Here is a 25,028-nt window from a genome sequence, read left to right on the forward strand (position 1 = left end):
AGAACCCCGCATCCTCCCCGGATTTTCCATCGCTACCCCTCAAACTAACTTCGGCCGCTGACGAAGCTCGACTTGGAGGTCCGGAAAAGCCGCAATTCCGACACGGGGTCCACGGTATCACCGGAACGTTGATTTACAGCGGCATATCGGAACCAAGGGAGTAGGGATCTTTTTACAGATACCCTTGATGGACAACAGATCTTTACTCACGCTTTATTGAGTGACAGCTTGTTTTGCCTCGTAGTGATAGGAAATGAGTCCTCCAACTTCGTTTCGAGCTGTCTACAAGCAGCTGGGTGAACAAGAGATTGACGTTGATGTTTACCTGCCTTCTGTCGCGACTGACTCTACAAAATGTCCAGTCCGTAAGTTAAAGCATTTTGCCGTCTATGTATCCATGCTAATTGCCTTTAAGTAATTAACATCCATGGAGGGGCTTTTATGCTCGGGTCCTCCAAAATGGTCAACAAAGACCAGGTATCAGATTGCCTAAGTAGAGGGTGGATCGTCTTGGCACCAAATCATCGCCTTTGTCCCCAAGTTAATCTCTTGGAGGGTCCAATGCAAGACTGTCGTGATCTCCTAGCTTGGGTTTACGACGGAGGTCTCGAAACACCTTTACGCAAAGCGAGCTCAACACTAGTACCGGATCTCGACTATGTGTTTGCCTTCGGTACCTCTTCTGGTGGGCATTTATCACTTTGTTTGGTAAGCAAACTCACTCGAGATCCGCGTTATAAGTAACTGACGCTTATAGGGCTTTGGCGTTCCTCGTCCAGTTGCAGGAATCTACGATATGTATGGCCCTAGCAACTTTGCCGATGACTTCTGGACGACAAGACTTGAGGGCATGAAGCTACCACCAGGACTCAAAGACTCATTTATCAACAAGGTATTTGACGAAGACCCAGTTCCCATCACTGGAGGTGTCTCTCTCGAAGGCCAGGCGACTGGACCTCCAGACTTTAGCGACCCCCGCCAAGCATATGCCCTGACACAACTGGCGAACGGCACTGTCCTCGATGCCATCTTCCCTTCAAAAGACTGGAGCAAGGTCGACCCAGCACTAAACGTTGATTCTTCGTTTCCTCCAACCTTTATAGTCCATGGTGCTGCAGATACAAAAGTGCCGATTCATCTGAGTAGAAAGCTTTTTGATGTGCTGAAGCAGAACGGTGTTAACTGCTGTATGGTGGAGGTTCCTGGGGAGGAGCATACTTTCGCGGCCAAGATGGAGGTTGGATCTGTTACTTGGAATCTTCAGCGGCAGGGCTTTGACTTCCTTGAGTCTTTGATTAAGTAGCTTATTGTGAATTCACTGTTCAATAGTAGTGCCCCTTTACTGGCTGGATTGTTCTTCGATAGTCGAAGCTTATCGTATCTTAATGAGTACATCCTGTCAACATGGTGAAAACTTTTAGTGAACCAAGCATATAGTCTGTTACAGGACGTTTTTGAAGACAGATATGTTCATACTATGTTCTTCTTCGGGTATTCGCACTTTAATCCATCTTTTTGTGTTCTCTCCCATTTAAAGAGCCACTTTTGTCGCAAAGGAACGGTTGCTAATATGATAGGACACTCTGAATAATCTACATAGCCTTAACAAGCTATTCTGTGAAAGGATCACGTTTCACTGCATCTTCAACGACCTCAAACGCATCATACCCATAAAGCCAAGGCTGAACCTGCGGGCAAGTCCACCTGCTTGGGAACGGGCCTTTGAGTTCCTCAGCGCCGAGCTGAGACAGGAAGGTTTCATCGCGTGCCTCTTGAGCTGGTCCATCAGGCATATGGAATGATTCCCGCTACAAAAGAACAGAAAATTAGTTGTGTCTTTCACTGTTTCTGGATGATAGGTACGGACCTGCTTGAAGGTTTCTCTCACGATGGCTTCTCCACGAGACTTGCGTAACCTTTCGTACATAGATAAGGCCTTTGGTAGTTGATGCTTCGACTTGACATGGCCGAGAAGTAGACCCAGAACTGCACCGTCCTCCACGGCGGAGTTGGCACCTTGCGCTAGGTAGGGGAGCATCGGATGACAGGCATCACCGCTAGAACCAATATGTTAGCAGGAGGTTTCGCATGGTGGCGACATAAAAGAATTACTTACACAAAGACGAAATTTGAATCCTCGTTGATCCACGAATCAAGCTCTTCTCCTACAAATATGTCAGCACCGAAGAATACGGGACATCAAGACGTAACTTACTGTGGCATCAGTTTCCACTTGTCGACCTTATCGACCTGACTGAGAAATCTTGCCAGAATTGGATCCCAGTCATTGAACAACTCTCGCATCTCCTCCACTGATCCAGCCTGTCGACTAACGTCCGATGGAAGATCGTCAGGAACAAGAAGTACAACGTTGTACATCTGTCCGCCACGCATGGAATACCCAACAGCATGAGCACCTGGGCCGATCCAGAAGTGTACCGTCGGGTGCTCAACCCATTCCCGTAGCTCAGGATCGTGGATATCCTTCGCGTCCAGGACAACCCTGTATGCTAGATCCCCAGTGGGCATAGGCTTGTCCTCGCTTCCAAGAAACTTGGAACGGCATTTAGACCAGAGTCCGTCCGCTGCAACGATCAAGTCGCCGGTATATCTAGCCCCAGCCTCGGTGCTGACCTCGGGAATGCTGAAGTCAATGTCCTGCACTCTATCACCGAGCTTAAACTGGACACCCAGGTCCTTGGCCTTGTCGTAGAGCGCAAGCTGGAGGTCTACGCGGTGGAGATCGATGAATGGGGCGCCGTACTTCTTGCGGATATGCTTGTGGAAGTCGGGTTCTATGGCGAGCGTTCGGCCAGAGTAGCGATGGACGACGAGCGACGTGGGTTCAGCGGCCGATTGCCACAGTCTGTCGGGGAGATCCCATTTTTGGAGGATGCGTGTGCAGTTGGGGGTGACTTGTAGACCAGCACCGACCTGAAAGGTTTATTAGTCTTTGTCTTGGTAGTAGTGTGTAATTACGGAGTTGTATACCTCGAGTAGTTCTTTTGCCGACTCTAAAACTGTGACATTGTGTCCTGAAAGAGAAATGGAGATCGCTGCTGCAAGACCCGCAAGACCAGCGCCGACAACGACTACATTTAGAGTGGCATCATCATGCGCTTGACTGGGTTGCTGTCAACGTGGAGTATTAGCTAATGTTACAAACGTCAGAGGGTCTGTCGACTTACAGTGGAACTTGGCATTTTGATTGAGATATGATGATCAACTATAGGTCTCGTGATAAAAGAGAAATTAGGAGAGCATGCAGCTGGCTTCGCCGCGTTACTACATATATGAAACTGACACTCGGAACGTGAGGGATGTAGGGTAGTTGGGAGCCCCCTCGGAACAGCCGAGGTTACATTGGCCATGCCCGGCTTTTCCGTAGCTTGAGAGCCTCCAGGCTAGCCATGTTCGGTTTAGACGAAAACCTTCGCAGCCAATGAAACCTCCAGCGCAGATTTCGCCCAGCTTCGCGTTCGCGTTACCCCAGATTTGCCTCCAAGCTCGAAATTTCCGTCCATCTGGGGTCTCCGCACTCAGGTCTCAACGCTTCGACATTCTGGGGTCTCCAGATCGAACACTTGTGCATATTTTCTGAACCTAGTGCTGCTGATACTCTTGACATGGATGAATCAACAGATTCCCAGGTTCCTCAGGTGAACAGACCTGCAGCGCAGCGCCCCAGGCGGCCAAGAGCTGCCCGCGCGTGCGACCTTTGTCGATCCAAGAAATACAAGTGCGACGAATCTTACCCCTGTTCATATTGCCAAAGTCAGTATCTAAAGCTCAAATGTCGAGATAAGATATTATGACTGACTGTTTGAAGGCCGCAATGTCGAATGTGTGTACAAAGGCCAGGACATGTCGCGCATGCGTATGACATCAAGGTAATATCTGCCTGCAGCATCTCAGTTCTGCTCTTCGCTCACTAGTGCGACCATAGCTATGTAAGACAATTGGAAGAGCAGGTCAAGAGCCTCTCTAGCATTGTGGAGAACTATGAGAAGGCAGCGACCGATGGGCCAAGTAATAGTCCTGAAGGGATAGTGATGAATGCCTCGTCTTTACCAATAGCTCAGCATCCAACGGTAATGGAGGCCTTCCCTACACCAAATAGCATTTCATCATGGCATACGAGAGAACAAGAGGTCTCTGGTATGAATACTCACACGAGAGATGTCGAATTCTACGGTAGCTCTTCATCCGTTGCTCTTCTGTCTCATGTCCGGCGAACTGGTGAGGAAGACAATGATGATGACGATGCTGGTGCACTTCTCTCGTCGTTGCACAATCCTCACTTCGACGCAAGCGGATCGCAGGATACGCAGCGAGGGAGAAGGAGTACTGAAGAGTCTGATCACTCACCTTGGTACCTCCAATGTCGCAACTTTATAGACGGCTTCTTCTCCGCGATTCACTACATTCACCCGATCTTGGACAAGACTTCGTTCGTGCAACGCTGTGAGTCCTTGTGGGCGGGTGAAGGACCGGAAAACAAGAGGATCACGAGTTTTGTTGCTTTGTACTATAGCATCCTCTCGATTGGTGCATTGGTCGGGACGCGAGAGGACGAACTTATCGATGGAATGACCAATCTGGCCTGGAGCCGGAAGTTCTTTGATCGAGCTAAGGATTGCTGTAATAGGCTGGGGATGGTCACTGACCTAGATATGGTTCAATGCTATTTTATCCTGGTAGGTTAAGCAGTGACTCTCGGCTGAGCCATTCTAATGATCACAGGCCAAGGTTTGTCAAAACGAACTGCATCCGCACCGTCAGTCAACCATATTCAGTTTTCGATATGGATTTTCTAACTGTTCTTAGTCTCATATATGTATGTTGGACTCGCCATAAGAACAGCTTTGGCAATGGGCATCAATCGTGAGCCAGGACCCAACAGCAAGAAGCCGCCATCTTTGCTGAGAGCAGAGACACGGACGTGGTGGTATGTCAATCCCTCTACTTTGACCTAGCATGAATGAGTTGCTGACGCCCTACAACAGGGGTCTTTACTCTTTGGAGACGTAAGTATCTCTTGATCTACAACTCTTTTGCTGTCACCAACCTAAAATTGTTGAAGTGAAATGTCTTTCGCAATGGGCCGACCAGATACTCTAGGAGCAGACCTCTATCACAATCGACGATTCCCACGTATTAGTAACGGCCAAAGCGAAACCGGGATGGATTCTGAGATGGCCGAACATCCTTGTTGCGCCATCATCGAGCACATGGTGCATTTCTCCAAAATCACAAGGAACATCTGCCTCAGTATTTACCTGCCCGAAACAACGATACCGATGATGGTGGCAATGGCTGGTCAAATTGAGAGGGATCTAGAGGCCTGGACACAAAAGCTTCCCGAGGCTATACGGCCAATGGGATCGTCAACTCAGGTACCGTCTCTGAGAGGGGTCAGGGATGTTCAGTGGGTGAAGCGACAAAGACTTGTACTAAATTTGCGTATGTGTACTCCGAAGCGATTCCGAAATGCAATACTAATGATGGTTGCAGGATATCACAACCTGAGAATCCTCCTCTTCGGATCCTTCCTCTTGAGGTCAACGGCGCAGGAGAGAGCGACTATGAGTGACACAAAAATCGGCATCCAAAAGTGCCTTGAGTCAGCAAAGCAAACTATTGAGACCATCTATCAGACTTACCAACACAGCGACTTCTTCCGAACATGGTATGTTGCATCAAGCATTAAAAGTACACTTTTCTGATGGACGTGCAGGTTCTACAACACAACATATACCGTATTTGCTGCCAGCATTATACTGGTATACATGACCCAAGAAGCAGTCGAAAGCGAAATGCAACCACTCCTTCGCCTAGTCGATATGGCGATCGAGATCCTCATGATCATGGATGAGTGCGTCGTTGCGCTACAAGCGGCAAAGCTACTACAAGGAGCTAGGGAAAAGGCTACACAGAAGTCATCATCTCAAGCTGCAGCGGCTGTAAATCCAGGGACGTCTTGGCCTGATGGAATGGTGTACTTGAATCACTACTGGGGACCTATGAATCTGCTGGATGGGGACTTGGATCAGAACCTCGACATGTCATCGATAGACTTTGATGCTGCGAGCCTGTTTATGTCGATGCCTCATTAGTTCAAGAAGAATACTATGTCTAATTGAGAACGACAGAGAGCGTAGTAAGCAAATTAGAGTGACTGTTTGCAATAACTATGAGTGATTGTATATGACATCGAAGACAGAAGTGAACTGAAGTAGACGAAGGTTTGTTACAGTTGACCTCGTATTGCACAGTCCATCACCGAATGAAAACAGTCCAGTCTATACTTAAAACCCATGCACATTGCTGTCCTTGGTCCATCTTCTGAAAGTCTTTCCATAGAAGTAGAACACCGCTCCCAAGCCGCACCAGAGAACAGTGAGTCCCATGTTGGTCATGAAGACAGGAATGAATCTGCAGAAGCTGTTAGTGACGGACATTTCGAAGACCGCAAAATCATGACTTACCCTGACTTGATAGTCCATGGAGTGACGAACTTGCCCATTCCATATCCCCAAAGACTCTTATTGACAGTAATAGCAACGAAAAGCGATCCAGTGACTGGCTTATAGCAATCCACTGCGTATGTACTGGCAATACTTGGGAGGGCAGCAACCTGGATGCCAGCAGATGAGTAGCCAAGGACGGCAATGACTGGCCATGGCCAATGCCTTTCGTATCCGATTGAGGTGATCACATTGCCGAAGATCATAATGACGATGTAGGGGATCATCGCAGGGAGACGCATCTCTGGTTCTCGGATACCGCCGTTTCGCGTGGTTGCTTTTGCAGAGACCCAATCGCTGAAAGGACCAGCTGTGACAAGTCCGATCAAGGCGCCGACAAGAATGGAGAAATTGAGGAAGCCTTGGAAGGTTAGTATATGTCACTGACTGAGCTGTTATAGAAACTTACCAATGGACTGAGAGCTCATGTTGTACGGAGGAGCTGCAAACACCTGAGACTGGGTAAGGTTGAGAATCAAGAAGTTACTGCAACTCCAGCTGACCACAAAGGAAGCAAAGAGAACAATAGGATAGACGAAGAGTCTCCATGGAGTCCAGATGTCGAGAAGAATGTTTTGGAGAGGCGCTGAGTTGGGTTGGAACAGTCGCCACTGCAACTTTGAAGGTGTTCCTTTGCCCAAATGAGCGTCTGCAGAGGGTTCAACCTGGGCTTGAGGTGTACCGACAGTCTTTTCAGCATCAGCATGGGAGTGCGACGGCTTGTCCTGAGTTGTATCAATAATCTCATTAACCCCGCGCTCAGCCTCAATCGAGTCGACGCGAGTCCACTTCGTTTCAGGAAACCCAAATATGCCGAGCACGATGGAGAGAGCAGTAACAGCGACATTGAGCCACCAGAAGTTCTGCCATCCCGTGCGGTCTGCCATTGGACCAGCGATGATTGGCGCGATCATAAGTGAGCCCATGTAAACAACCCAGTATAGCGCGTTCCATGTTCCGCGATCGTGGAGGAAGAAGATATCGGCGATGACGGCGGGTTGAAGAATCTCAGAGGGTCCAGCTCCGATTCCGTTGAGACTGAAGATGTCAGCAAGACCTCGGGAGGCTTTTGGGGGTAAACTTACACACAGGCTCCCATGAAGATGCCGTAGGTGGATGCTTTGGCACGAATGATGTGACAGGCGAGGCAGATCACCTGCGACGCGAGATATACAGGTCGACGACCGAAGGAGGTAGAGATAGGTGCCCTTCGAAACTCAGTCATGGCATCTACACCTCAGTACTAGATACTCACCAGAAAAAGTTGCTAAATCCCAGAATCAGGATAGTAACGCCTGTAAACTGAATAACATCCTCAAGAGTACTGTTATAAGCACGAATCAAGTCAGGAAACATAGGCGCAAGAGCCAGAGGCGCAAATCCCTGAGTGAACGTCATGGTAGAAACGCAAAATATGGCAGAGAACTTCCAGAAAGGCGACCAGTTTAGGGGATCGTGAAGATCTTGCGATGGTTGGGGAACGAGAACTTGATCGGACTCCTTGGCTCGGACATAGTGTTCTTTGCCAACGTCTGTCATGATCTCCGTTCCAGGGAGGACTTCGATGTGAAGTTCATCCTGGATGGTTTCACGTGCCTGTTGAAGTTAGAAGGAAGTTTTGTAGATGATAGAGGTTACTGGCCTCTTGAGTAGGCATTCTTGCGGTGGTGCAAGTGTTCAGGCTTGTGCGGTTGTGTAATTCTCGATATTCTGATCTACCAGTATACTCAACATGCCATCGCTCGCTATTTATCTCAACTCATTTCACGGTTCTTATCATTATCACAGCTTCGATGATTCCATCTCCAACATCTCCAAAAACCTCGGATGACTTAAACCAGCTAGCTCACTCCTTTATCTGCGTTAAGCTATGAGATCCAGCGCCCGTAAGGTCTCGGTATAGCCCATCGGCAAGTGGCCAGCAGGGATTCATGAGGGGGATCTCTTGGTAATCTAATTGTCATCGGCGTGATGGACCCGAATGAGATGGTTTACGGGGGAGATGGCGGGGTATTAGAGTTTGCGGAGTAGTTAGCGCCGGCAGTTAGTTACTCAGGTGAGGGCATACCAAGCCAATTTGGTCACTGTTGATGCTAAGCGAGCTTTACTACTTGGATTCCATCTCAAGTTCTTTAATTATCTATGAAATAATTTCCTACCGCATTCTCATGTAAACTCTTCGCTGGAGTTAATAATGAGTGCACAAGTTCAGCTTGTCAGGAACCTCGGAAGTAAATTTCCCATCTGCGGCTGATGCTGCAAGAACGCTCTGGACTCACATGCTAACCATGCTATGGAAAGGGGCTGTCCATTTTCAGAATAGCCTTTAAGGTTGCATCTTCAGATCGGCCATCCCACATTCTAAGATCTTAGTCTATCTCAGATACCCTCCATAAGCAATGCGTAAGCAGCGTCATCAAGCCCAACCGCCTCTTCCTGTCGTGTCCAGTCCACTCCATCCCGGCTCGAAAAACTTCTCATATCGTTAGCTCCAACCCAACTACTATAACTCGGGCAAATGCTATATGCAGTGTATTGCATCCATGCCCATCGCTCTTATACCAATCCTACTCCAGGCAGATATTTATCCAGCCGAAAGTCTTTCGGTTCCTCAGGGTCGTGTCGGTAAGGCTTGCGGGGGCGTTCACCAAAGCTTTCTGGTTCGGGACATGCGAAGGTTCTGTGCCTGTTGTTGGTGGAAAGCCACTCTACGTCCTCTTGATCGATATCCGCGTACTTGTCCTGTTGCAGGATAGCCTTTGTGGTAAGAAATTCGTAGCTCCAATCTTTCCCTCCCATGACAAACTTCTTAAGACCTCTCATGCTATTTTTCCATCCTGAGAGCACGTTATGCCACTTCATGCTGTTCTCTCCTACGCCGTACATGACGGTCCCTGGGACTGGACATCCACCTGTTGTCAGAGGCCATATTGTCCGGCTTTGTGCAAGATCGGGCAGTCGTCAAGATAAAGCTCTTCCAGGCCACCACTCCTATTGCTTGTCTTCAGAGACGCTATCCAGTCAGTCTCTCGTTCATTAGTGAAGATATAGGACCCAAGAGCCAGAACCTTCAGGTATGGCAACGCTCTAATCTGCGAGAGATCCATTCTGGGAAACCATCTCCTGTAATGGGAATAGAATAATGATAGTACTTGTAAGTTTTCAACCACGCTGGGCGACAGCCATTGTGAAGGTAAGACTTGGAAGAACTCGTGCATTTCGTTACGGTAGTATTCTCACCCAAGAAATCAAAGTCTTTTTGAACCAGAATTTTCAGGTCGATAAGGTTGGTAGATGGATGAGATTGTTTCAAGCCTCCGATTTGATTAGTTTGGGGTCAATAGAGTCGGCAAGGTTCGAGATAGTAAGCTCTTCGATCCTTATGCCATTCTGGAGGACAGGGCTAGATCATCGTGTACGTCCGCGAACTCGGAATCCTCTTTCTGTAATGTATCGTAGATGTTGTTCTGATTCGTCTCTGTCCACGTTATCTCAATGCAGTGAAAAACGATGTCTATAACCCGATAGCGAAAAGGTGAATCCGCATTGTAGTTATAGTCCGATTGAAAGTATGAACTGAATCGAAGATGAAGTCGACTCAGATTTCGAAAGAAGACCAGGTACTTAAGAGCGTTGGCAAGGTTTGGGCTTGTACATAGAATTGTGGCGAGATCATTGGATATTCCGTTTAACTATTGGAGAATTATAAGACTGCTGGAAGTATAAATGAGCTGCTTCGATACGTCTCGTTGACACCTCAGACAACGGTTTCTCGGTAAATTTACGCTTGCTAAACATTTCGGCTCCCAACCACCCACGTCATCTTCTTCCTCATTGGTCTGAGAGTTGACGGAGACTGCTACACTTTAATTTTCCCAACTCAGAAAACATGTAAACCAAAGCATACAGCGCCTCAGATTGAACAAGTAGGTAAGAAACCAGTTGGTCAGTACAACGGCTAGCAGATGAACAGTGTCGGCTCAGAGTCATATAGAGAGACATAACACAATTCATCTCCATTACCCCGTCAATTATTGCACTGGGACATAATAATGGCCTATGTGTTCTGATAAAGGGAGACCACCTAACTTAGGGTAGGCTCCAATCTTGAGTGTTGATTGGTTCGGAGTTACCCATCGCTCAGAGATAAGCTATCCCAGCGATAACCGAGTGGCCTAGTTCTCCGTTAGTTGACTAGCTCATATATAACACATTCCCCGCGTCCCCCAAACTTTCATCATCTGTAGATCATGTTCACTAGCTGCTGTTACAATGGAAGACACACGACCTACCAAACGCGCACGGCAAGCTTGCGAGCCATGTCGGTTAGTTTCTCATGTCATCTAGGTAGTCTCAATTTTAACAATGGTCACAGTCGCAAGAAGTCCAAGTGCCCTGGAGAAAAGCCCATATGCTCGTACTGCGAACGCCTCGGTCAGATTTGTGTATATGAATCAGGCTCTGATGGCCAAGGTCAAAGAGTTCGTTCGGATAGATCATTGGTGCGTTAACAATTGATAAGCCCATTTGTCAATCGCTGATATTGGTTGCTTGCAGGAGCTTCGCATGGAAACCCTGGAAGAGAAATTGGACTTGTTTATCGACCGTCTCGAGTAAGTGAAAGTTCTAAGTGCCATAGCATTATGAGGCTTTAACGAATGAGCCTCAGTCCAGTGATCAACGATTCACGCCGGCGCTCAGCGTCGCAGCAGGGAGGAGGACATACACCGAGTTCCATGGTCGGCCAGGATGAGATGGCAGAAACTAGTGAGATTGTAGACCCAAGACAAGCGTCGGGGTAAGAAAGTCTTCCCCTATCCTTAGAATGTAGCTGACGGAGCACTCCAGCCCATCATCACTCGTCGAGCCCAGAGGTGATGAACTAGCCTCTCTATATCTAACCTGGCTCCATCGGCAACCTTTGGTCCTCTTCAACGCCGAAGCATTTGCAGAGTCACTGCCGAGTAGAGAGACAGAGTTGATCTTGGTACTACAAGCATTATGTCTCCGATTTCCTCCTCGGCTATTGAGTCAACAATATCGCCAACGTCTCCATGCCATGGCACAAGCCTCGAGGGAAATCGCGATGAACAAGGTCTTCGGTAGCCGGGTCGACTGTTCCGTCTTGCAAACGCTATGTCTACTAAGTCTTTTTGAACATGCAGGTATGCTATTACAGAGCAATGACGTCTTGGCCATGGCTGATTAGAACCAGAAGGAAATACTGTCCAAGCAGGCCTATATCTCAGTAATGCGATTCAGTTACTGAGCGGCATTACGAAAGGGAGTTTTCTCGGCGATGCTGTCGAGTTCAATAACTGCATCCGAAGTATATTCGTGCTTCATCACTTGCAGGGCAGTGTTTCCTCTAGTGTGTGGCCCACTGCCATGTCACATGGAGAGGACTCATCACTCGGAACAGCAGCGTGCTCGGCATGGTTGCTTCCGCCAGAGAAGTCAGTACCATGCGATATGGATCGAGGGATCATGAAGTATACCATGCCTCTTGCTCAAGTTTGGCGAACAGTTAGAGTTTACGCTTCCCGCCGCGTTTTCTCGGACACCTTGCCCCCATGGAATCCGCGTTCCGATTACTCTCAGGTTTCATATCGCCACCTCGAGATCGATTGTAGTGTACCACTCAAGTACCGGTTCTCTGCTAACCAAATCGACAAGCAGACACCTGAAACTTTGCAACAAAACAGAGGGTATTGGGGTCCCTACCTGTTCACCCAGTTCGTCTATGCTTCCATTCCTGTTATTCTCAATCACCCATTTCTTTTATCAATGCGACTACGGAATTTCCGACATACCATGCCTCAGTCATTCGTCAATAGCTCCTTTGATGCGATTACTCGACACATCGGATGGATCATGTATCATCTTGAAATATTGGAAAAAATGGATTATCGAGTGTCTGATCCAACGTTGGCTCATATTATTGTAGTAGTTGCCACCATTCACCTGCAACATAGTTTCGTTGAAGACTTGACTCTACGAGAGAAAGCTCAGGTTGGATTTGAGAAATGCCTTGAGTTCTTGAGGTGCATGGGTCTGACATGGCATGCTGTCGCGGTCATGGTAAGTACTATGAAGCTGTGTGGGGAAAAGATGGAGCACTAACTACTATTGAAGCATGAAAATCTACGAAAGCTGCAGCAGAGCATACAAGTTGTACCTCTAGCCAGCGAAGAGCCTGGGCTGGGAAGACCAACACAGCAAAAGTTCACCATCGATACGAGACTTCTTTGGGATATACTGTCTTATGAGCAAGCTGGTAGGCCGGATGCACGCGCCGATGAGTCTGTTTACAGCGGCCTAGCATCAACCAACCAGGACACGGGAAGAGGCGGTAACGAATCTGGCGAAGGCTATGATTTGGTCGGATCAGCTGGTATTATTGGGCACAAGACTGTTCCAAAGGACACGCCACTATACGCTCCGGGTGAGGGTGAAATGAGCCACCCTATAAGAGGCCGTGTTCCATCTGATGCTTCGGGATTGCTAGGATCTCTCCAACAGAATATTCAGGAGGGGTTTGGATCGGCTATGGAACCGGATAACATATTTCCGCAAGTGCATGACTTTGGAAGGGCTATTGATGAGTGGCTTAGCCTTGACTGGGGAAACACAATGCTTTGATGTATTGAGGCAGGCATCACATTCTCTGTACAGGTGTCATATGCGTTTAATAAAAGTTGGTAACTGAGTCCTAATATCACCACTTGAGACTATCCGACCCAGCACACGCTTCTAACTTATTGCAGAAGTCAATATCGTCCTGTCCATTCCCTGACTGCCCATTCTTCGGTGCCGCTGGCCAGATTTCATGTCCTTCATGCTCTTCCTGCTGATGGTGTTCCATGACGAGTTTCCTCGTAGTTTCCTGGAAGAAGAGGGGGCCCTAATAACAAAGGACAATCTCATTAGCAAAGAAAGTATAGATACAAGGGCTGACTCGTACCTTTTCTACTCGAGGATGAAGTTCGCCATTGACAAAAATACCAGCGTTCAGGTTTTTCTGCGCTGCATTGCAAAGATCCTTGTCTTCTTTGAGGATTTGCTTGAAGCAGTTGCTGATCTCATTAAAATCTTCGTCTGAAGCACTGTTGCTTCTGTAGACTTCGTATTCCATCTTAGTTTGTGATGCGGAAATGGGGATGCAGCGCATGATGTAGAAGAAGGTAGGGCTAAACATTAGGAACTGGTTGCAATCGAGGAGTATTTATCTGCTTACGAGATCGTGATGGATGCATTGGGATAGTAGAAAGTACTGTAGATACCCATGCCATCTTTATCGGGCTTATCGACATTGAAGTGCTGTATATGACCACCAGATGTCTCAACCCAGTATTTTGACAGGTCAGTGAGGGCATTGAGTGCGGGATGTCCAGTTGGACAGTGGTAGCACTGATATCATTGTCTCAGCGCCAGTTAAAGGGGAAGGGTTAAAAGGACTCACTTCGTTGTAATTATCTGCCAAAGTCTTCCAGTTGTAGTCCCCAATCATCTCCCACTGATGGTCGAAGTGATAGGCCTCCATGTCGAATGGCTGAAGACGTGGTTGAGTGTCAACGCCAGCAAAGTCGTCGTCCCAAGCGACAGTGGGGGTAGCACTGGCGTCCATATTGATCCAGATGAATCCGAGCTTATCGATATGCACATGTATTGGGTACAGGTTGTTGGTTGACTTGTCGAATGTTGGAACCTCTTGGTATTTTGGAGCCTTGGCCAATTTGCCATCGAGTCCATAAGACCAGCCTTACAACTTTCAACATTTTCGTAGACACGAGTTGGGTGATCTACTTACCATGATATTTGCAAGATAGTATATTGACTCTTCCTGCATCCTGCTCTACCAGTGGAAACGCCCGATGCCGACAGACATTGTGATGGGCCCTGATCTCGCCTTGGCGGTCTTTGACCAAGAAAAAGGTAAAGCCAGCCTGGGTGATACGTAGGAAATCGCCTATTTGCGTGAACCTTGCCTTATGTGATACGACTACCCATTTCTTGGAAAAAATGGCTCGTCGTTCCAGTTCATACATGGCTGAGGAGCGATACCATGATGCAGGCAATGCCCGGGTAGTCTGGGGCTCAGCCTCTTTCGCTGTACCAAAACTGAACCAACGACTCATTGTGGTTTGAGATAATAACTGATTTTAGGATTGACGAAGTCTGGTGATAAATTGACAGAACGGGGGTTAAGCTTGGATGGTAACTAGACTATCCTGTCGTGCATGATAAGATTCGTCTATGAATGCAAGCCTCTAGACCGGCCCTTATACCCTTCTAACTATCGTGCATGATACGTCTTTCTCTCTCGCATGACCCAATACGCATTTTCTACTCCGCACTCCCCATCCATCATTCGCTCCCAACTTCTCCTTGGTACACTTCACTCGAAGCCAATAAGACAAGCGCCAATCACGATTTCTCACAAGTTAGGATCACGGCCCGCTTCCGTACCCACAGCATCTGACCTTGTGGTACGACCTTATCTCGACGCTAAACCGTTTCTATCTAGCGGCGTTGTTATCATTCTCCGTACCCACAAGATCCGGGCCGCTTCCGGCTTTGTGTGCGTTCTTGTGAGAATGCCATGATAAGCAGTGGCCTATGACGATGGGTTGCTGAAGTGAGTTAAATTCGAAGTTATAATATTGCAGGCATAGTTTATTTTGAGTACTCAAAATACTAGTCCCACTCGGAAATTTTCAGTTGTTAACGAAATTTGACCTTACAAGCTCGAAAATACAGTAATCATGTCCGCCGAACAACAGCAAAAGCCAAAGCAGATCCGATGCACCATTATCGGAGCCGGGTAAGTATAATTCGTACCCTTAGAGGAATGGTTTTGGCTGATGCTTCCAATCAGGGTATCTGGTATTCTGATGGGTAAGTTCTTATCCGTTTCATTCACCGAAGGACTACGCTGACAACACCTAGCATACAAGCTGAAACGCCATCTCAATGACTACGTTACCTTTCAGATCTTCGAAAAGTCACCAGACCTTGGTGGTACGTGGTTTGAGAACAAATATCCCGGCTGCGCCTGTGACGTCCCGAGTCATTGCTATCAATATTCCTTTGCTCCAAACCCGTCATGGTCGAAATTGTGAGTTGTCAGCAGTCCAATCAGTGTTCATTGTTAATGATGCGAAGTTACGCATCATCTGATGAGATACAGGGCTACCTGAAGGGAGTTGCTAAGCACTTCGACCTTGAGCGATACATCTCCTTCAACACCAAGGTGGTCTCAGCACGATGGTCTGAAAGCGACAGTACCTGGACTGTACAGTTAGAAGATGGCTCTCTTGTGACATCAGAAATTCTGTTCAATGCTGGTGGCATACTCAATCACCCACAAATTCCCAACATTGAGGGGCTGTCGGACTTTACCGGTCCCTTACTGCATACAGCATCCTGGGACCATTCGATTGACCTACGAGGTAAACGTGTCGGCGTGATTGGCGCGGGAGCCAGTTCGATTCAATTAGTTCCCTCGATACAGCCTCTGGTCCAAGACATGAAGGTATTTATCCGTACACCTTCCTGGATTGCACCGCCAGTGGCTCTGCCCGACCCAAATGCTACGAACTACACCTACAGCACAGAAGAGAAGGCTATTTTCGAGGCAAACAAGGATATATATCTCGATACCAGAAAGGGATTGGAAGATCAGTTCAACGGAATGTTCCGAATCTTCCTCAAATCGAGCCCAGAGCAGAAGAGGACACGCGCCATGTTTGAATCTCGCATGAAACAGCTAATCCCTGACAAAGACCTGCAAAACAAGCTAATACCTCCATTTGAGGCAGGATGCAGAAGAATCAACCCGGGAGAGGGTTTTCTTACTGCTCTTCAAAAGCCGAATGTTGAACCAGTGTTCGACTCGATTAAAAGAGTGACACAAGGTGGTATCGTGGCTGGTAGTAAGGAATATCCAGTAGATGTGCTAGTGGCAGCTACAGGATTCAACACGACCTTCAGACCTCGTTTTCCTATAATTGGTCGCAATGGTGTCAACCTCCAAGATGCATGGCAAGAACACCCTGAATCTTATCTGGGCCTCGGTGTTGCGGGATTTCCCAATTACCTCATCTTCTTGGGACCGAACACTCCGATCTCCAATGGAAGCTTGATGGGTAAGTAAATGGGTTTTCGCCATTGGTAATAGTTATACTGACCTCTGAAGGTTCTGTGGAAGCGACTGCCGATTATTTCATTCGCCTTCTTCACAAAATGATTCGCCAGCGCGTCAAGTCCTTCGAAGTACGCATTGATGCTCAAAATGACTTCAATACTCACACGCAGAAGGTCATGCAGGATATGGTGTGGACTGGAACTTGTCGCAGTTGGTGTAAGTCATTTCCGTCTATCACCATGGTATTAGCTGGTTGACCATCTTGCAGACAAACAGGGCACAAACGGAAAGGTAACTGGACTCTGGCCAGGCAGCTCTCTGCATTATATTCAGGTTCTCGCTGAAAATCGCTGGGAGGATTATGAGTGGACCCATGAATCGGAGAGGTACAGCTACTGGGGTCATGGACTGTCATGGATTGAGGAGCCAGATCTTGATCCGTTGGGCGCAACTAAGCAGGACATGATTGAATCGATGACGACTTTGCCAAAGAAGGACTCTGACTTGAGCTTCTATCTGTGGGAGAGCAGTCCTCTGCCTGAAACCTGTTTTGCAGATGGGCACTCAGAGGAGAGAGTCCAGGATGGCGGCGACTTGGCATGGAGGAAGGTCTTGCATGCCACTACGGCTTCAGATGTCGATAAACATGCCGCAGTAGCTTGCATCACGGTACCTGTTTAAAATAATGATAGATCTTTATAACGAGAAGTCACGCTTTAAACAGATTGAAGTCCGGGGCTAATGTAGCGTAGTGAATATTTTCTAAAGTTTGGATAAGAACACATCGGGTTTGGTGGTGTTTTAAGTGGCGATTTCTCCATTTGTCCGGAGATGGCGGAGAGTCAGACTTGGACGCTCTAGCATACGCGTTTTTCTCTTAAATATAAGAGCTTGTATCAGGGCTTGGTAAGACTAAATGTAAAGAATAACACTGACCGAACTATCGTGGCCAGCGATGGTAGAGACTACATAGCCCTGTCAATTACGTATGACTTGAGATACTGTCAACAGAGACTGTATTATGTTACTATCTACAGCTTGGAGCGAGGAGTGTGTCTCCATAGCATCGGCAATGGTCCGTCGGGCCCATACACAGGATCATCTTCCGGTGTATCTACTTCGTCGATAGTGTCCAGAAACACAGCCGAGGATTTCTTTCCCATCTCATTCCGCCACTTGGGACAACCCTACAGATCATCAATACTTTATCACAGACATGAAAGAAAAACAAAATATACCTTTGGATATACGCCGATGTACCTGTAATCCGAAGAGCTTTCCAGGGATGAATGGGCTGTTCCAGCGGGTAGGACGACAACATCCCCTGACTTCACGGGGACTTCTACGCCCTTCCCCTTCTGAATCTTCCCTAATAATAGTGTTGAAGAGCCCTGAAAGATACCTATAAATGATGATGAGAGTACTTTCTACCGAGGCATGATCGGGAAGCGACTTACCGTAGCACTCATGGCTGTTGGGATGGAAATGGCGAATGGCAATATGTCCCCAAGTTCCCTGAGCATAACTTAACACGCGACACCAAAAAGCGAAAACAATTACATACCCTTTTTTCCCAACGGTGCGTGGTCAGAAATCTTGTTGCTGTCTCTTCGATTCTCGGCTGAGGTAGCACATCGCGGTAGACAAGGATCGGAAGTCGGCTGTTAGGTGCGTCGTCCGTCCGGGGAACAAGGTAACACTCAACGCTTGAGCTCGTCATGGTAAAGTTAGCCGATCTGCATAGGAAACGCCAAACCAGCACCTGTCCCGCCATATAAGTTTAGATACTTTACCCCGCGTTTGCTGTTGATAGGAGGTGTCCAGGAACACGGGCCGCTTCCGTGTTTGCGGGGTTGATTGGCATCAGCTGCTCGTCTTTTGGCTTGGAAGCTTATCTTAGATAGGGAGAGGAGGCGGTCCGTGGTCCGGAGGCTTGTAACTTGCATTGGAATTGGAAAGGTTGGCTTGGTATTTCGTTAGTGTGTTGATAGGGAGAGAGGAGGCTTGCACGAATGGAAGAGCTGTGATTAGAAAGGACTTCGTAGATAAATCACGTCTCTGCATCGTAACAGACTCCACCAGTTCTCGAGATCTCAATCCAAACTTTTCCTCTTGGAGATTGTTACTCATTCCTCTACATTGATCCTTCCAAGCAGTCATCATGCCGACTCATCAGGACAACAATGATGCAGCATCTATTGATGAGAAGCAGGACGGCAAGATGTTCGAGGCATCTCTCGACCACATTCCAAGCCATGCCAACGGAACAGTCGCAACTATCGACGGCATAGATCCTGCAACTCTGCATAACGATGAAGTAATCACCCAGGCGATACAGGCCATTGGTTTTGGCAAGTTCCAATGGCAACTGACTTTCTCATGTGGTTTCGGCTTCCTAGTAGATCAGGTCAATACTCTTACCAATCCATCTTTGAAGCCTCTGAACTGATAATGTAATCAGATGGTCCTTGTATCGATCAGCCTTGTTACACCTCAAGCCGCCATGGAATTCGGTCCTCGATATGCGACTCTCCTATCTGCATCTTCGTATGCTGGCTTACTCGTCGGCGCTTTGTTTCTTGGTACACTCGCCGATAATTTCGGCCGCAGATTAGTTTGGCAGGCGTCTATTTTCGGATGCTCTATCTTGACTACCATTGCAGCTTGTTCGCCTAGTTGGGCTGCCTTGAATGTCTTTGTGGCTTTGATTGGCCTGTTTGCTGGCGGAAACCGTGAGCCACCTATGAGCCTTCCCAGAGAGTGACGCCAAGATGTTTCTTGGTCTTGATGCGACACTGGCTAATCTCTTACTTATCTAAAGTGGCTATCGACTTGACACTTCTGGCGGAAGCAATCCCTCAAGAATGGTCGTTCATCCTATCAAGTCTCGCAGGAATCTGGGGCCTCGGAAATGCTGTCACGGGCCTTATTGGTAAATACCCGAACGCCTCGCTGTCACATTTACTGATCTTTCACAGCCTGGCCGCTCCTTGTTAACTTCGGATGCCCCAGCGGCTCAACCCCCGAGACTTGCAGCCGCGGCGAGAACATGGGTTGGCGATATCTCTACATCACTCTTGGTGGGCTCTGCCTCGTCATGTCACTCATCCGTGCTTTCGTCTTACGATCCCTCGAATCTCCACGATGGCTCGTCTCTTGTGGAAAGATGAACGAGGCCGCCGAGGTAATCAACCATATCAGCAGGATGAACAAGTCGAACTATCACGTCACTGGTGATAACTTCCTGCAGCCTGAACAAGAGAAAGCCGATGGTGAGGTACGGTCTTGGCGTGCGAATATTGATCGAGCGTCAAGACTCTTCTCTGGTGCTAAGCAGATACGCCTGATGATTGGTCTCATCATGATATGGGCTCTCATTGGCATTGCGTAAGTCTGACCCTACGAGCACAATTCTATATACCTAATAACAAACAGATACCCACTCTATACCATCTTCCTCCCTTACTACCTCGCAGCTCACGGAGCCAACTTTGGTGAAACCAGCAACTACATCACCTACCGCGACTGGACCGTTTCCTCAGTTGTCGGCATCTTCGGCCCCCTCCTCAGCACCATCCTCGTATCATCACGCTACTTCAAGTCCAAGCGCTCAATGCTCCTCACTGGTGTTATCTGTGCCGCTTTCTCCGGAGCGTTCACCTCAGCTAGAACAGCAGCACAAAACCTCGCATTCTCATGCATGATTAACTTCTCGCTTAATGCCCTTTATGCTATTGTTTACTCTTATACGCCCCAGGTTCTTCAGGTTCAGAATCGCGGTCTTGGTATGGGGTTGCTTATGGCGGTTGGGAGGATGGCGTCGCTTAGTGCGCCGTTCATTGCGACTTTTGCGGATGTTACGACTTCGGCGCCGATTTGGGTCGCGTGTGCTTGTTTTTTGGCGATTGGACTTATTGCTATGGCTCTTCCGGCGGATACGAGACCTTATGTATCGAAGAAGAGCCATGAGTCTAGCGTTTGAGCGGGCATTGGCAGGAGGTTGTAGTATTTGCGCTAGCTTCTACTGTATTGTGTTTGTATCAGAGTGGGAACAGAAATTATGCTTCTTCTTCATCCCCAATACTTCTTGATATCCTTCAAGTCCTCAGCCAACGCAACGGGATTATCAAGGCCCGGGAAGTGTCCACCAAACTCGTGATCTGAGTAATAGCATTAGACGAATAAAACAAACCCCTGGACGGAATGAGCACTCACTTTTGTACGAAACAAGATTTCCAACTCGGCCAGCTAGTTCCGGGGGCCAAAACCCGACATTATACTTGAAAGCGCTGAAGAGCATTGGCGCATCAGTATTGGCCTTTGTGTAAGTCGTCATAAAGCCTGCAGGGTTCGAGTAGTATATGTATACGGATGACGCAAAGGTCTTGGTGAGGTGGTACAATGCAACCGTCTTCAGCATTTCGTTATGGTCCAGAACAGATGGAAGGGCTTCCGGCTCGTGGATCAGACCCTTATAAATATCAGCACTATTACAAGAAGTTATAAGGTTTAGACTTACAGGCAATAAGCTTCTCTCCAATCCAGGATAATTGCCCAATTGGATTATCGTAGAGGGCGAGGCCGATAGTGTTTGGCTAAGATCGGCCTTTAGAACGATACATTATACCTGGCATCTGAACTCACCTTTGTTAATTGCTCCATGAAATAAGCATTGCCAGTTGTAGCCCACTCTTCAGAGAGTTTAGCTTCGAATTCCTCAAGAGGTGACAATTTGATATCCTCGGCGGCGAGCTGGGTTCTGTCCAAGGGGGTAAACGGAAGAAATGACAAATGAGCCAGCCGCACAGAAGTGTTGAAATTTGCATAAAGACTGTATGTAACACCGGATCCCCAGTCCGTTCCGTACGCCGCGAACTTAGGGTATCCCAAGACTTTGGTCATAAGGGTATTAAAGACCCTCGCCGTATCGTGAATAGTCCAGGTCGGCGGCGGTGCCGATGAGAATGCAAAGCCTGGAAGAGATGGTATGATGACATGAAAGTCATCCTTGAGCTTCTCGATCAATGGGATGAATTCTAGAAACGAGCCGGGCCATCCGTGGTTAAGAACCAAGGGGATAGCTTTGGGGTTATGGGACTTTTGGTGGATGAAGTGGATGGTTTGGTTCTCGATGTCAGCAGTGAAATGGTGGAACCTAGCAGTATTTTTGTCAGCATCAATAGTTGAGACCCGATTTTATGCCCAAAAGCATACTTATTTAGCTTTCGCTGCTCAGCTTCCCAGTCAAAATTGTCGATCAACTCGTTCCTCAAGGATACCAAGGTTTGCAAGGGAATACCGGCATCTGGAGCGAGATAGTCGCCATTTGTTGGTAGATTCGTTCTCTTGGCTAGGTCAATCATATGAGGGACTCCATGAGAAAGGTTAATGGTGAACGGCTTCAGATTGAAGCTGCTACCTTTGCCGTCGCGAGGCGTAGGGGTTGCGTCGACATGGAATAATGACGACGTGAGGAAAGCAATGCTAAGGAAGGACCTCATTGCGAATAAATGGTGAAAATGGTATATATAGAATGACTTATTTCCGTTTATATGCGACTGCGTTTCTTATTTATTCCTCTCCTAGTATATAGCTGCCGAAGAGCTCCACATCTAAGTAGAATGAGTGTTTATAACATAATGCTTTCAAATCACTTAATTCAGTATTATAAATCTAACTCTTGATGATAAAGACGCAAGTAGCACCTTCTGGGTTATTGACCCGCAATTATTCTGCAGGTAATGTAACCTTCTGGATGTTTTGGTGGATATGTCATACCATGTAGCCATTAGTCAACTATGCAACCCCGCTCTGATCTGACAAGTACTTTTAACCTAGCAATCCCTTCAATCCCAGGACAGATATAAAGTCGTGTATTTGTCAGCTTACAATTTCCAAAAGTTATATCTTCTAAACTCTATATGGGATGAATGTAAGACGTGTGTAACATCGCGGAAGTTACACACGATAGTAACATGCTTTTCCAGGAGAAGTGAGGATTCATGTTGCGAAGCGATACAACACTTATTCCTCTATTATCTAATGATAGGGCTCCTTGTTCTTAGGCCGGCGGTCTAACAGGTCGACCGACGATGCTGCCTCTGTTACATGGTGAATATAGGTAGACTGGAGTCGGATGATGATACTCCTCTATATCAACATGCTCCTGCCTTCACCGGTCCTTTGTAAAGAAGAGCCCCCGCATCTTAGTTCAAGTGGCGCTATATTTACGGCCTTTGCAACTACTATATCTTGGTATTTCTCAGTCAGTCACGAGAAGACCTCGGGTCGGGCCGTTTCATGTACAACTTCTCCCATCGATCCATTATTCTGAGGGGGCCATAACTAGACATAAAAGGCCGGATCACCATCCAGCATACACCGCTCCCTCATACCCTTTCAACGTAATCCCATTCTCAAAAGTATCCACATTATCTCCAAGCAACCTCCTCCCCCAATCCCCCTTGACCTTAACCTTCTGCTCCTCCTCCGAAAAGCTCAACAAAACAAGTGCTTTCCTCCCATCATAACTCGTCATGGTATACGCAAAAACATCCTCGCTATCTTTGTACTCATCCAAGATGTCAAACCGTCCATACACAAAAACATCCTTCTCCTTCTGTCGCAGCTCAAGAACCTGTTTGTAGAAAGCTAACACGCTATCATCATCCTTTTCTTGCTGGGCAACGTTCCATTCATCATAGTCGTCGTTGATGCGCATCCAGGGCTTGTCGCTGGTGGTGAAGCCTCCGTTGGTGTCGGCGTTCCATTGCATTGGCAATCGACCGTTGTCTCTGGCCTTGAGTCTCATTTCCCTCATGATGTCTGACATATCAGCTCCAGGACCTCTCTTCTTGAGCACGCTGTTGTAATAGTTCAAGCCTTCAACATCGATGTAGTCCTCGATCTTCCATGACTCAGGCACATTAGCCATGCCGATTTCTTGACCTTGGAGAAGGAACAACGTTCCACTGAGTGTTCCGAGGTAAATCGCCAGCATCTTAGCAGCCTCCTTTCGGAACTCGGGCTTATCAGATCCATAGCGTGATAGAGAACGTCCAGAGTCGTGGTTGTCCATGTAAACTGAGTTCCAACCATCAAACTTCGGCATAGCTCCTTGCCAACGACTCGTAATGGCCTTGAGTTTGGACAGTCTGAAGTCATCACGTTCGTATTTATGATTTGGACCAAAGTCCATATCAACAATATCTCCCGTGAACAACATATTCAGCTCATGCCTGTCTTTGGCAACATAACTAGCCACACTATCCTCATCCTTTGTGAAGCCTAGTTCTCCGACTGTCATACAATCATACTTGTCGATGACTTTCTCCCTCATCTCTCTTATATACTCGTGCATACGTGGCCCGCTAGCAAAGTACTTATCGCCCGGTTGGAACTCGGCGTCTGGTCGAGTGATAGGTGCGTCGGGAAGATGTCAGATATTAAGGTGAATCGTGTATATTTCTTGATTCTTTCGCAATCGAAGGACCATTGAGACCTTATATCTTTGACTGGTTCCTTCTAGGACTTGAGTCCTAGAAAGTCCTAGATGAAAGTCCTACGATCTAAGTTTAGGGCGTCAAACTTTAATCCTGAACCTTAATCCTGAAGTTGAGGGTGAACCCTCCAACATTCAACACACCCCCTCAGGCTCAATAGGTCCCAGTTGAGCCTGCATTTCCTAGGCAGTCTTCTATCCTCTGGAGCCTTGCTTCTATTCCTTCTTGCTTCCGGCTCTGCTGCTGTCTTTCCTGAATATCTTCCAGGCCAAGTTGATAGAGGAAGCGGTTCCATCTGCCTGCCGGCAGGGCCTTTGTTAATCCGTCTGCGATCATATCCGTTGATTTGGTGTATTTGACTTGAATTCTCCCTTCTTGGACCTCCTGTCTCAGCCAGTGGTTGTGAATATCCACGTGCCGCAACTTAGTCTTCAAAGTAGCGATTTCGGCGGTCACAAGGTTGATAGTTTGAGTATTGTCGCAGTCGATACGGATAGTCGGATCATCCATCTGAACTGTAAGCTCTTTCAACAGCCGACTCACATAGAGGGATTCCTTAGCAGCCTGTGCCAGGGCTAGGAGCTCTGCCTCTGTTGTGGATGTGGTGACTGTGTCCTGCTTGCTAGCTCTCCAGCCGATCAACCCGTCGAATAGTCGGATAGTGTACGCTTGGGAGCTTTTCCGATCAAGGGTGTTATCGGCAAAAGAAGCGTCACTAGCAACTGTAAGACCTCCGGGCCCTCCGAATCGTAGGGCTCGGTGCCTTGTGTGTGAGAGGTAGTGGATAACGCGGTCGGCGGCGTCTTGGTGTTCTTGGCCAGGGTTGACAAGAAATCGGGCCAGCCTGGAGGC

General features: G+C 47.7%; 12 protein-coding genes across 12 annotated transcripts; 5 read left to right on the plus strand and 7 right to left on the minus strand.

Moving 5' to 3' along the window:
* The first annotated feature begins 64 nt into the window (after positions 1–64).
* FOXG_11803 (uncharacterized protein) lies at positions 65–1,412 on the plus strand. Its single transcript, XM_018391537.1, has 3 exons — positions 65–365; positions 416–708; positions 758–1,412. Exons 1-3 carry the CDS (start codon positions 254–256, stop codon positions 1,301–1,303), a joined length of 951 nt encoding a protein of 316 aa, XP_018250199.1. The 5' UTR covers positions 65–253; the 3' UTR covers positions 1,304–1,412.
* Positions 1,413–1,446: 34 nt separating this feature from the next.
* Positions 1,447–3,296, minus strand: FOXG_11804 (salicylate hydroxylase). Its single transcript, XM_018391538.1, has 6 exons — positions 3,189–3,296; positions 2,992–3,132; positions 2,216–2,934; positions 2,117–2,165; positions 1,868–2,057; positions 1,447–1,808 (listed from the first exon to the last, which is right to left on the minus strand). Exons 1-4 carry the CDS (start codon positions 3,201–3,203, stop codon positions 2,153–2,155), a joined length of 888 nt encoding a protein of 295 aa, XP_018250200.1. The 5' UTR covers positions 3,204–3,296; the 3' UTR covers positions 1,447–1,808; positions 1,868–2,057; positions 2,117–2,152.
* Positions 3,297–3,507: 211 nt separating this feature from the next.
* Positions 3,508–6,146, plus strand: FOXG_11805 (uncharacterized protein). The gene is made up of 9 exons (XM_018391539.1): positions 3,508–3,774; positions 3,830–3,890; positions 3,947–4,697; positions 4,744–4,777; positions 4,828–4,948; positions 5,007–5,027; positions 5,084–5,463; positions 5,515–5,689; positions 5,738–6,146. Exons 1-9 carry the CDS (start codon positions 3,627–3,629, stop codon positions 6,114–6,116), a joined length of 2,070 nt encoding a protein of 689 aa, XP_018250201.1. The 5' UTR covers positions 3,508–3,626; the 3' UTR covers positions 6,117–6,146.
* Positions 6,147–6,308: 162 nt separating this feature from the next.
* On the minus strand, positions 6,309–8,238 carry FOXG_11806 (uncharacterized protein; the record flags this gene model as incomplete). Its single annotated transcript, XM_018391540.1, has 6 exons — positions 8,170–8,238; positions 7,783–8,123; positions 7,613–7,735; positions 6,937–7,565; positions 6,489–6,888; positions 6,309–6,435 (listed from the first exon to the last, which is right to left on the minus strand). Exons 1-6 carry the CDS (start codon positions 8,182–8,184, stop codon positions 6,309–6,311), a joined length of 1,635 nt encoding a protein of 544 aa, XP_018250202.1. The 5' UTR covers positions 8,185–8,238.
* Positions 8,239–9,083: 845 nt separating this feature from the next.
* On the minus strand, positions 9,084–9,413 carry FOXG_11807 (uncharacterized protein; the record flags this gene model as incomplete). The annotated part of the gene is made up of 1 exon (XM_018391541.1): positions 9,084–9,413. One exon carries the CDS (start codon positions 9,411–9,413, stop codon positions 9,084–9,086), a length of 330 nt encoding a protein of 109 aa, XP_018250203.1.
* Positions 9,414–10,799: 1,386 nt separating this feature from the next.
* FOXG_11808 (uncharacterized protein) lies at positions 10,800–13,313 on the plus strand (the record flags this gene model as incomplete). Its single annotated transcript, XM_018391542.1, has 7 exons — positions 10,800–10,852; positions 10,903–11,029; positions 11,085–11,140; positions 11,197–11,325; positions 11,376–11,692; positions 11,743–12,608; positions 12,663–13,313. 7 exons carry the CDS (start codon positions 10,800–10,802, stop codon positions 13,167–13,169), a joined length of 2,055 nt encoding a protein of 684 aa, XP_018250204.1. The 3' UTR covers positions 13,170–13,313.
* On the minus strand, positions 13,246–14,665 carry FOXG_11809 (cytochrome P450 oxidoreductase; the record flags this gene model as incomplete). Its single annotated transcript, XM_018391543.1, has 5 exons — positions 13,246–13,431; positions 13,492–13,717; positions 13,765–13,937; positions 13,990–14,288; positions 14,338–14,665. 5 exons carry the CDS (start codon positions 14,663–14,665, stop codon positions 13,246–13,248), a joined length of 1,212 nt encoding a protein of 403 aa, XP_018250205.1.
* A 627-nt stretch (positions 14,666–15,292) lies between these two features.
* Positions 15,293–17,355, plus strand: FOXG_11810 (uncharacterized protein; the record flags this gene model as incomplete). The annotated part of the gene is made up of 6 exons (XM_018391544.1): positions 15,293–15,351; positions 15,406–15,425; positions 15,477–15,645; positions 15,693–16,675; positions 16,726–16,890; positions 16,943–17,355. 6 exons carry the CDS (start codon positions 15,293–15,295, stop codon positions 17,353–17,355), a joined length of 1,809 nt encoding a protein of 602 aa, XP_018250206.1.
* A 350-nt stretch (positions 17,356–17,705) lies between these two features.
* FOXG_11811 (uncharacterized protein) lies at positions 17,706–18,394 on the minus strand (the record flags this gene model as incomplete). The annotated part of the gene is made up of 4 exons (XM_018391545.1): positions 17,706–17,861; positions 17,913–18,043; positions 18,132–18,189; positions 18,239–18,394. 4 exons carry the CDS (start codon positions 18,392–18,394, stop codon positions 17,706–17,708), a joined length of 501 nt encoding a protein of 166 aa, XP_018250207.1.
* Positions 18,395–18,835: 441 nt separating this feature from the next.
* On the plus strand, positions 18,836–20,656 carry FOXG_11812 (uncharacterized protein; the record flags this gene model as incomplete). Its single annotated transcript, XM_018391546.1, has 5 exons — positions 18,836–19,081; positions 19,136–19,406; positions 19,496–19,606; positions 19,653–20,061; positions 20,110–20,656. The coding sequence occupies 5 exons, from the start codon at positions 18,836–18,838 to the stop codon at positions 20,654–20,656; spliced, it is 1,584 nt and encodes a 527-aa protein (XP_018250208.1).
* Positions 20,657–22,175, minus strand: FOXG_11813 (uncharacterized protein; the record flags this gene model as incomplete). The annotated part of the gene is made up of 5 exons (XM_018391547.1): positions 20,657–20,834; positions 20,890–21,145; positions 21,194–21,269; positions 21,319–21,829; positions 21,889–22,175. 4 exons carry the CDS (start codon positions 22,173–22,175, stop codon positions 21,099–21,101), a joined length of 921 nt encoding a protein of 306 aa, XP_018250209.1. The 3' UTR covers positions 20,657–20,834; positions 20,890–21,098.
* Positions 22,176–22,966: 791 nt separating this feature from the next.
* On the minus strand, positions 22,967–24,034 carry FOXG_11814 (uncharacterized protein; the record flags this gene model as incomplete). The annotated part of the gene is made up of 1 exon (XM_018391548.1): positions 22,967–24,034. The coding sequence occupies one exon, from the start codon at positions 24,032–24,034 to the stop codon at positions 23,039–23,041; it is 996 nt and encodes a 331-aa protein (XP_018250210.1). The 3' UTR covers positions 22,967–23,038.
* Between the last annotated feature and the right edge of the window lie 994 nt (positions 24,035–25,028).

The sequence above is a fragment of the Fusarium oxysporum genome, chromosome 10, assembly GCF_000149955.1.
Source record: "Fusarium oxysporum f. sp. lycopersici 4287 chromosome 10, whole genome shotgun sequence".
Classification (NCBI taxonomy): domain Eukaryota; kingdom Fungi; phylum Ascomycota; class Sordariomycetes; order Hypocreales; family Nectriaceae; genus Fusarium; species Fusarium oxysporum.